This window comes from Etheostoma cragini, chromosome 2 (assembly GCF_013103735.1).
Source record: "Etheostoma cragini isolate CJK2018 chromosome 2, CSU_Ecrag_1.0, whole genome shotgun sequence".
Classification (NCBI taxonomy): Eukaryota; Metazoa; Chordata; class Actinopteri; order Perciformes; family Percidae; genus Etheostoma; species Etheostoma cragini.
Genome location: NC_048408.1, coordinates 23668117 through 23678571, shown reverse-complemented (window position 1 = coordinate 23678571; position 10455 = coordinate 23668117). Strand labels below are relative to the sequence as shown.

At 42.4% G+C, this 10455-nt stretch overlaps 2 protein-coding genes across 4 annotated transcripts in view; both read right to left on the bottom strand.

Annotated features, from left to right (window-relative positions):
- cnnm2b (cyclin and CBS domain divalent metal cation transport mediator 2b) overlaps positions 1 to 3953 on the bottom strand; it is a 45226-nt gene extending 41273 nt beyond the window's left edge. For 2 of the 3 annotated variants that reach the window (XM_034861364.1, XM_034861372.1), the window contains exon 1: positions 2234 to 3951. In XM_034861364.1, coding sequence (XP_034717255.1) covers positions 2234 to 3719 — 1486 coding nt within the window. In that variant the 5' untranslated portion in view covers positions 3720 to 3951. Of the gene's footprint in view, positions 1 to 2233 lie in introns of all 3 variants that reach the window. The other variant, XM_034861381.1, reaches the window with a different exon arrangement.
- Positions 3954 to 4873: 920 nt separating this feature from the next.
- as3mt (arsenite methyltransferase) overlaps positions 4874 to 10455 on the bottom strand; it is a 6190-nt gene continuing 608 nt past the window's right edge. The window contains exons 2-12 of the mRNA XM_034861713.1: positions 10329 to 10383; positions 9954 to 10002; positions 9616 to 9743; positions 9376 to 9526; positions 9011 to 9147; positions 8845 to 8914; positions 8589 to 8670; positions 8378 to 8509; positions 6212 to 6351; positions 6002 to 6124; positions 4874 to 5068 (exon numbers count right to left, since the gene is read on the bottom strand). Coding sequence (XP_034717604.1) covers positions 4961 to 5068; positions 6002 to 6124; positions 6212 to 6351; positions 8378 to 8509; positions 8589 to 8670; positions 8845 to 8914; positions 9011 to 9147; positions 9376 to 9526; positions 9616 to 9743; positions 9954 to 10002; positions 10329 to 10345 — 1137 coding nt within the window. The 5' untranslated portion in view covers positions 10346 to 10383 and the 3' untranslated portion in view covers positions 4874 to 4960. The remainder of the gene's footprint in view (positions 5069 to 6001; positions 6125 to 6211; positions 6352 to 8377; positions 8510 to 8588; positions 8671 to 8844; positions 8915 to 9010; positions 9148 to 9375; positions 9527 to 9615; positions 9744 to 9953; positions 10003 to 10328; positions 10384 to 10455) is intronic.

The following is a 10455-nucleotide window of genomic DNA, read 5'->3' as shown; positions in this document are numbered from 1 at the left end:
TATATATATATATATATATATATATATATATATATTTCTGTATCTTTGATACAGAATTTAACAAAGGAATTTCCGCAGAAGGTCATGAAGTGATTGAAGTGTTTGAAGTGCACATACAGAACCCCTCAAAGATAGTTTCTAAACTGTACAGAATCTTTTAAAAACGTAATGGAAGAAATTCAGTTCATGTAAAAATTGAAATGGGAACTAGAAATGAACATTAAGCTGTTAAAGAGTAATTGGAATTCTACGTGTAGAATGCAACAAATTTCCACTAGCTCTGAAAGATGGGAGGGAAGTAAGATGGAAGAATTAAATCCGCTTTTTCTATCACACCCCACATAAAAAATAAACAATTGGGTAAACAGCAGCTATGCTGGAGACAGTGTGTGCAGATGAATGCCAATCATTAGGGCCACGTATTCAAATATAAAACATGCTGGGACAGGGTTATTCTGATTATTGAGGAGATTTTATGCTAAAAGATTCCCAGGGACCCACAGATTGTACACCTTGGACTGAAAATCCTGATACTTGCCTGTAACAAGGACAGTGGCTGGACATTGTTGAGTAAATATATTCCATGGAGAAATTGACTCATTATCTAAGGAGTAAATCAGGGACCCATGATTGACGACGGAGACAATGGACCGTATACAAGAGATAAGATGAGTCGTGCTCTCAGCTGGTCTTATAAGAATGGATCAAAGGTTGTAAACCTTTTTTTTTTCTTCTTTTTGTTATGGACTTTGTTGAATTGATGTTTTCTTGCTGCTAGTGCATGATTGTAAATAGTCAACTGTAATGAAAACACCCTCCCCCTAACTAGATTATTACGTAATCATTATTACTAATTTGGCAAGCAGAACTACACCTAATTTCTGGTAATGGAGCTCAATGGTTTGCTCCATTTTCCTCCCAATTAATCCTCTTAAAGTAAAGTGAATATTCCAACGAACCCGCAATGGATCAATCGTGCTTTTTTCCTTCACATTTTAAGTATTGATAAATCAGTTGCTGAACAGGTGTGCCCATGTATCATTGGGTTACACACAAACACACACACACACAAACACGCACACACACAACTTTCTTTCCACCTACCACCGTGGCTGGTGGATTCCAAAATCTCCCAACCACTTATTGCTTACCATTGTGTTTTGGGCTGGTGAGTGAATCTAGCAGCCCATTGCCTATTTTACCAACATTTGGCTCGTGGCTGGTGATAATTTCCAACCCTTGGTACCTCAATAGCTGTGTATCTGGACAGACTAGTACCAAATCTACACACACAGCCAGGAACAACTAGGCAACAACAGAGATGGAGGATGGCTATGCAAAATTATTAGGTAAACCGTTAGTGAGGTAAACATCTTTCTCAAACACCATGCGCATACACACAACACATGGGTGGCTCGAGAGTGTTAAAGTTGTTATTCATTATCCACACGACTGCATTCCAAGGCTGGACAAAAGGAGTTATCGCCACCATCATTCAGATGTGAGCACGAGAGAGGTAGAGCGGGATTTAAGCAGTTTCTCAAACAAGATGCCCCCACCTGATAACCTTAGCACTGCCGTCGCACCATTCCCACATGTCCTAATGTATTCACAAACCAGAGAAAGAGAGAGGGGGAAAAGAGGAAGAGCGAGAGAAAAAAAGATTGAATGAGGAGGCAATGTAAGAGGAGGAAAGCAAGAGGAGAGGGAGAAAGAAAGAAACTGTGTGAACATTAACATGGAATGGAAGCGATGGAGAAAGATAACACCTCCTCCTCCTCCCCTTTACAGGAAGTGACCAGTGAGGCAAGTGCACCTCACTTCTGATGTGGCTGCTTCAGTGCTTTGTGAGGCAGGCGGTGTAAAAAAAATGCCAAAACAACTCTGTTTCCCTTCACTGTCTGGAATGTTCTGTCAAAGGTTTAAGGGAGGACTTATTCTCCTCCCCATTTTATTCCTGAAGACTAGGTTTTAAACATTTTGGATTGACTTGCCCATCGTGGCCTTTCGATGGACAGGGAAGCCGAGGCAGTGCAGATCTAAGGGTTAGGTTGTAATTCACCCATCTACCCATCGTCCAGGGTCACTTGCTGGTCAAGAGAGAATAAACTGAAAATGTGGAAGCTCTCTGACACCGTTATCTAGTGGGTTTTTCATTTGGAATCAACATAATTAATATGCCTAATAAGGTTCATCAATGAGAGAATATGTGCACTCTATCTAGTTGTCTCACCTTTTTTAAACTCCTCCAGCATTGCATCCAACTTGGTGTCGTTGAACACAAAATGTAACGGGTGGCTGTAAAACTTTGTGATGGTTTTGAGAGGGGTGCAATCATCCGGGTCTACAAACGCCAGGTCCTTGACAAAGAGCAGATCCACTATGTTTGACCTCTCACCCTCGAAGACTGGGATGCGCGTGTAGCCGCTCTTCATGAGGTCAGACATGGTGTTAAAGTCAAGGGTGCCATCCCCGGGAATCATGAAGCAATCTCTCAGCGGCGTCATCACGTCCTCCACGGTCTTAGTCCTGAGCTCCAGCGCGCCCTGGATGATGTTCAGCTCCTCCTTAACCAGGTCGTTGTAAGGGTCCGTGACGCGCAGCATCTCCAGAAGCTTCTCCCGGTTGTACACGGTTCCTATCTCTTGTCCCAGAAGGTAGTCAAGCAGCTTGCTCACCGGGTAAGAAGCAGGGAAGGTGAGCAGCATGAAGAACTTAGTGAGGAATATGGTGTTGGCCCCGACAGCGAGGCCGTGTCTGGAACAGATGGCCTGGGGCACAATTTCTCCAAAAATGACTATTCCAATGGTGGACATGACCACCGCAATCAACCCCGAACCGGCGATATCATCCAGCAGGATGGTCAGCGTGGTGTTCACCAACACGTTCCCAAGCAGCAGCGAGCAAAGCAAGTAATTCCCTTGACTCCTGACCGGCTCTATTTTTTTGGCGTAATTCTTTTCCTTTTCCGTGCCACAGTTCTGGACTATCTGGAGCTCCATGGGGTCCAGTGCCATGAGCCCCAGGTTCAAGCCGCTGAACATACCCGAGAGGCAAAGCAACATGGAGATGAAGATGACCTGGAGCCAAAAAGGCAGCAGGAACTTTTTTTCCTCCACCACTATCACTTTGGTGTCGTCCCCATCGTGGTAGATCCAGGTGTTCTCCGTCCAGAGGTCGTGCACCCCGGCGACGGCCGGTGTTGCGGTGGCGATGCAAAGGTAATACGCTTTACTCCTCTCTGTCTTACGCAGAGGTTTGACCTCAATTTCAACCACTCCGGACGTCTTCCGATTCAGAATGATATTGGGCAATATAATTATATCCGAAGTCCTAATACCGCAGGGATGCAAGCCGGACCAGTCCTCTTGGCTCTGGTTATCCCCCCAGGAGCTGTCAAGGCTCCCTACCGGCCGGCTGCGCTCATGTTCCGTGAAAGAAATTTTGGACCAGGTCTCGTTGTTGATGTTCTGCCCGTACACCCTTAATTTTACCCGAGACCGCTCACTCACCCGCAGGTAGCCCCTATCCATGAAGGAAATGTCGTCCGTCTCCTCCAGTCGGAGCCCTATGATGACGGTCTCCTCGGACCCTTCCTTGCCACTTGTCGGGGTGACACAACAACCAGTGACAGTTAAGAAAATCATCGCAAAAGCTCGGACCCGGTTAAGTGACGCCATTTTTGCAGCGGTGGGTGCTTGGGATGACGTCTCTGCCATATTGATAACCGCTGGCAACCAACCTCCTGAATGAAAAGGGCTTTAAAAAATCAGAGCCAGTCGGAGTCCGCCTTCATCTCCGCCGAGGGTTGCCGTGACTTGTGCATCGGGACCTGCTCGTTCCCACTACGTGTCCGACACTGATGACTCGCGAACGCAGGCTTATGGGCCAACTCGTGCCTCCCCTGATGTCCCCGAGACAGGCGACAGATGCGACCAATAAAGAGGGGCCGTTGGCTGTAGGGCGGGGCGTCCACAGCCTCTTTGGCGAATCAAATTCCAAAACAAGTGCACCTCATGTTAAGAGACAGGCAGGACTCTGCTCGTGACTTGTTTAACATGGTCTACTACAGGAGATAACAAATGTAAATGATTAAAATGTATTTGTTAAAAAAAAAGACATATCAATAAAGACGGACACAGTAACATGATTACCTATACAATATAATGCAATACATTATGATAAATAAATACTACTTTAGGTTTATTTTATATTGAGACTGTCAGAGGTGTTCAACTAGACCTACATGGTAAGGTTTAAGGTACTTATTAGATATTAAATATATATATATATATATATTTCGCACTCCATGGGGTGTCATGGCATCCAGGTTATTGGGAACCATTGCCTACATTATATAGTGTCATGGTAAATGTGTATTAATCAGTGACCAGAACTTAATTGACTAACAATGTTTATTGTCCTATAACAGAAATTACACACAATAATGAACACAACAAGGCTGGTATTAGAATGCCTGCAATTATATAACTAATGCAAAACCTATCCTACCTACTGCCTACCAAATCAATAAAATTAGAGGTAGTACATCAGAAGTAGTGTAATTAATTAAGGCAAATGGGGAAAAAGTCCTGATGGTGTGAATAAGAAATTCAGATGTCTAAGATTGAAGACAACTGTAACAAAAATAGCATTGTAAGAAGAAGTCACCAAAACAGTTCAAGATTTATTTTTGCAACATTATTCGAATAAATTAAGTTAATCTTTTCAGTCTTTTCTGTTTTTCAAGTTGAAGATTGACAGGGCAGTCTGCACAGAACTTTAATAAGACATGTTTACGTGTGATTAATTTCAATTGCTCAAATCTCATTTCAAATGTCAATAAGACACAACATAATGACATTGCCTAATACATAATTAAGTCCGTAGATTTAAACTATTGTTATTATGCATGCACAGTATGATGCTGGGCCTGTATTTCTCAGTGCTCTTCCCACCATCATTTGCAGCAGGCAACAGACTGTGTGCTGCAGCATCCCCCTGTGGCTGAACCTGGACCGTGTTTCCCCAGCTGATGGACCAGCTCAAAAGGATCCACAATGCCTGCCTGTATCAACAAGGTAGAAATCAGAGGGAGATGCATAACTTAACCTACACAAAGTTCTACGTAAGTATTACATACCTAATAATTGTGTTTCACCCAAGACAATTGTATGGAATGTGAATTCTCACTTTTTCTGATATTTCAGCAGTAAAAACCATGTAATATGCTGATTATTATATATAACAGAATAACAAGTTGTTGCACACGGAGCACGCAGGTGCATCTTTACACCTGGTACCACTGTCTCTTTTATGAGACACTGGTTGTTCATTAAATTAGCATGTCACAGTAGCTGTACTTTCAATAACAAGACCAAAGGCTTTTTATTACTATAATCACCAACTAGATGCGGTTCTGAGAAAGGTATTGCAGACGTAATTTCATTACAGAGTCCAAAGGTTAAACCCAGTGACAAATTTAGATAAATCACTTTTTCCAATTGACTTCTTTGCTAGACAAAAAAACAAAACAAAAATCCCTTAATAGCAGAATAAAATGTCACGAGTGATTAAAAGATTAGGTTTGTATATAGTATATACAGATGTGTGTGTGTGTATGTGTGTGTGAGTGTGTGCACAGTATTACCATGAGCACTGATAAAATGGTATTCCATTAGCTGAGAAGAGAACATTCCTTCCTGTTCAAGGTTCCCCAGCATGACTCCACAGTCTGGTTATGACTCCAAGACAGCTGCTTGACCTTGTGCGTGTGGATGTGTGCGTATGTATGTTTGAGTGTGTGTGAGTGTGTAAGAACTTGCAGCATGCATTTCTGGTGCACACATGCGCGTGGGAGTATGTGCACAGTGTAGACCGCAGGCCTCTCTGGGTGTGTCACACACTTGGAACGGACACGACAAACACACTGACCTCTAGTGCTCAAAGACAAATCACACAAAGACATTTCCGCATCCAGGAATTTAGTCGGGACACTGACCTTAGGTTTGACTCCACAGGACTCACGAGGACCTCCCAGTGGCTGGAAAGTGAAGTCCTCCGCAAATCTGGAATGGGTCAAGATGGTGGCCACCTCTCCATCAACCTCCACCACTTCATCCACCTGGGAAATACACCCACACCTGACATCATTTGCACATTCTTGCATGAGCAGAAGACATCAAGACCTTCTTGTACTGCATGTACAGACCTTGAATGTGTTCTCACAGTCAAACTGGAAGTTGTCCTCTACTCCTGTAATTCCCCCGTTATATATGACCTGACAGGGCTTTAAGTTGCCTTTAGGGACCTTGAACAGGCGGTACGTGGCAGAGACAAACTTGAAGTTGCCTGTATTGTCAGAAGGGGTAAGAGAGAGTCAATAAATGCCCCAGTCAACCTCAACAAAAATCTATGTCTTGTATGGTATATTTATTGAACAATTAACTGATCCTTGAAAGGGACCGTTCACCCCAAAATGCAAATTTCCTCTTCCCTGTAGTGCTATTATCAATCTAGATTTTTGGGTGAGTTGCCCAGTGTTGGTGATATCAGTTGTAAAGATGTCTTCCTTCTCTCGAATATAATAACACTAGATGGCACTTGCCTTGTGGTGCCCAAAACACCAAAAAAGACATTTTAAAAACTCAACAGCTATTTCTCTTTCCAGAAATCAAGGACGGTTACTCAAATTAATACACAGAGCAGTTTTAATGTAGGAATTATTCTCCTTCTGCCCATGAGTCCGTGAGGAGGCTTCCTTCCGGGCGGTGATGCGGTTGGCAGGTGGGGTTTAGCAGAAAGAAAATAGTCTCCAACACTAGGCAACTCACACCAAAACAAAATAGGTAAGAGAACAAAAACATGTGGTTTAATTTTGAAGTGAACTTTCTCTTTAAGTTGCACCAACACAATTAGAAGTTAATGATAACAGTTTAGTATAACTCAGATTAACAGGCGTTAAACATTAACCAGAGCTGTGCAACACAAATTAAATCCAAGTACACCCTAGTTTTGTAAATGTAAATTATGAAACCTGACTCTATCTAAACGGAGATTACAAAAAAAGAGAAAGATACCAACAAGACTAACATGACTTTAGCGTTTACAGCACTCAAACTGGAAAAATCACAATATGAAAAATATTTTTAGATAAATATATAAAAAAAATAGAATGGATATTAAAATTGCATCTGGTGTTCACGTACAACACTTTCTACAATGGAACAAACAATGGAAATGTTGGAGCTGGTCACAGGCTTGTGATGGTTAAGAATGGCAAATGTGGGCTCCAGGTAAATGTCTGAAACTGAACTACAGCACATGAAACTCTTCTGAGAAAACTTGGGGGCCTGTAGACATTGCTTTCAAGAATTTTAGTGGATCCACTGGACTGAAGAGTCGATGTGTAGTAACTCATAAAGTTCAACCAAATGACCAGTCGATTAACACCTGCATGAACTTTAAAGGCCCTATACACCCATGGTCCATCCACGCACGTTTTCACTCATTAACACTAATTAGAGCTCCGTGTGGGTGTGTGCAAACTATGCTTATTTGACATCTCCATAACTCTGCTGTAAACTTTATTGCACCTGTCAGGGAGCAAAAGTCTATTTGGCAAGAATAAGTGGAAACACCTGTATGGGTGTGGAAGGCCTTCAAAAAAAAAAAGTAGTTTTAGATAAATCTTGGCTTCAAAAAAGCATAAATAGATTAGAAAAAGAGAGTTAAAATTGAGGTTTAGTATTATGCAGTTTTGGGCGTTTCTTTGCTTTTTTGCTCGCAGGTTTCTCTATAGAGCTCCCCCTACAGCTTCGGAAGAGATATTTGGCAGCTCCGGTGTTTACAAGTGTCTGACTCCTCGCTCGGTCAGTCTGCCGTTTCCTTTCTTTGTTCCCCCCCCAACAATGCTTTCCTAGCTTTCTGCTGCTTTTTTTGCCGGCTCAGCCATGACGATAGTGTGAAAAACTCAATCGCTACCTTGTTAGCCGGTTCCTGAATGGCCGTATGTGTGCAGTGCCGTGAAGCAGTTTGTTACATCGCGAGACCTGATGTCACGCAACGCCTCCTGACGCTGAGTCCGGCGACTCGCTGGCCCAAAGTTGCAAGGGTGGTTTTTTCGCTCAACTTAAAAAAAGTCATATAACCATTCCAATGACTCCCAAACTGTTCAGTTCAGGCAAATTAATCTAAAGAAAACAACATAGTTCCCCTTTAAAATACATTGTAATGTTGATGGAACGATAATTTAAGTTATTTTGAAAATGACTGTTTTGATGTAACCCAGCCTGAGTTGTTTTTAGAAACAAGCAAACAATGTAATACACAAAAATAAATGAATAAGTAACATATAAAGAACAAAAAAGTAACAAACCCAGAACTTCCTGTAGCTCTTTGTTGTCGACGGTGATGATGCTGGCTGTAACCAGTCGTGGTGGGCTGAAGCCCACTTCTTCAGCCAATTGCAGCAGATCCTTCCACCAGAGTGCTCCACCAAGACACTCACCTGCCAAGATACATTTCATTATAAAATTCTGGCGCGTGTCTGTGAGCTTTTATGGAAGAGGGATATTAATTTGACGCACCCCACAGCACTTTGTGGTTTTTAATTTCCTCTGTTAGTCTTCCACTGCTGTAGACGTCACTGAAGTACAGCTCACCCCCGTCCTAGAGATCAACAGTCAAACAGTGTACGTAGTTAATATACAAACTACGTAGACTAATAGGTTAAATAGTTCATGATTCCAACTTTTTTTGGTGTCTTTTGTCAAAGCATCCTTGTTGTGTTTTGTGAGATTTAATTGGAAAATGAAGCCAAAGCTCAACTCTAAATCAGTGTACCTTGAGCACACTGTAGGCTTCCGCCAGTACTCGCTTCTTGTCTGGAGAGAGATTCACCACACAGTTTGAACTATGGCAGAAAATCAACACTTCAACACATTTTTTCAAGAATTACACAGCATTAAATTTCAAAAAAGAAACAGAGAAAGAGACAAAAAAGACGTACATTATTATATCAAATGAGCTCTTTTCCAGACCCGCTTCTGTCAGGGCCTCAATGTGGCCCTGGACAAAACTGACATTGGGCTTCTTGTAGCCAAACTCTTTCATATGACAGTCCACATATGTCCTGGCAACGTCAAGCTACAAGAGAACACACTGTTGCATTTGAATCTGAATTTGAATTACATACATAATTCCGAAAATACATACATACCAGGGAGCAGAATTTTGTCTTTCTAAATGTAGAATGAAAAGGCTATTGGTTACAAGACAGTTGGCTTCACATATTTTATTTTACTATTTTGTATACATCACTGTCTGACAGTTCACTGTGCGCCATAGCCATACTGGGATGCTGATGCACAGTACCTGGTTCTCAGTCATGTCAATCCCAGTGACATGGCCCATCTCACCCACAAGTTGACTTAGCATGTAGCAGTCCCTCCCACTTCCACTTCCCAGGTCCAGTATCCTGCAGCCCTCCAAGCACTCTGGCACCACCAGACCACAGCCATAGTACCTGAGGGAGAAGGACACCCGCTGTAACCATCTGTGAATCAGCGATTGTTGCAGTGTAAACAACTTAAAATGTAACAACAGTCCAGTGACCTGGCGGTGACGTCAGGGTGAACTTTCCCCAGAGCCTGGCGGATGAAAGCAGGGATGGGCTTGGCTGGAGCCACACAGGCATTGCTCTTCAGGTCTGCGGTGTTCTTCAGCACCTTGCCATAATACTCCTGTTTGAGTGCGGAAAAGCTAGCTAGCTATATGGTTGCTCCTCGTCATACAAAATGTTCTTATCAGTTCATTTTACTGTTGACTTATCATAGGCTACTTCAAAGCTGTACTTTGGTTGGTGAATTCACCTCGAAAAGTAACATCGTCTTAAATAAAAACTGTTTGTGTTTTAGCTAAGTAAAGCACTTGAGTGATGCACGTTATATTACCTTGACGTCCGTGTGAACGGTGCTATCAACGAAGCCTTTTGCAGACGCACTTAAAAATGACAAGTTAATGGCATATAACGTTAGTTAGCTAGTTACCGTGTTAGCTGTAACGTTGCTCTAGCTACTACCCGGCTAGTTACGGCAAAAAAGTTACAACTTAACTTCATTCCACAAGTGTACAGTTACAAAGTTATTATGTAGCTAGTCCGTTTTTGATGTAGATAACTAGAATACATTGCAAAAATCACAGTTGTGGTCTCACGTTAAGGTAGCCTACAAATCTAAGTCACGCACGCCACTCGCTCCAATGCTAAGTTCCATACACATTCTATACGATAAATAATGTTACGAGGCATGTTTTGAGGTTGTTCTTACCTGTTTTCTTCAGCCATTACATTGAGTTTTAATGAAGTCTACAATTTCTACCGGTGTTATGTGCCTTCTGGTTTTTCCACCTACTGGTTTCCGAGGCTGTCCAGATGCCGTGTAAACCTCAACGGCT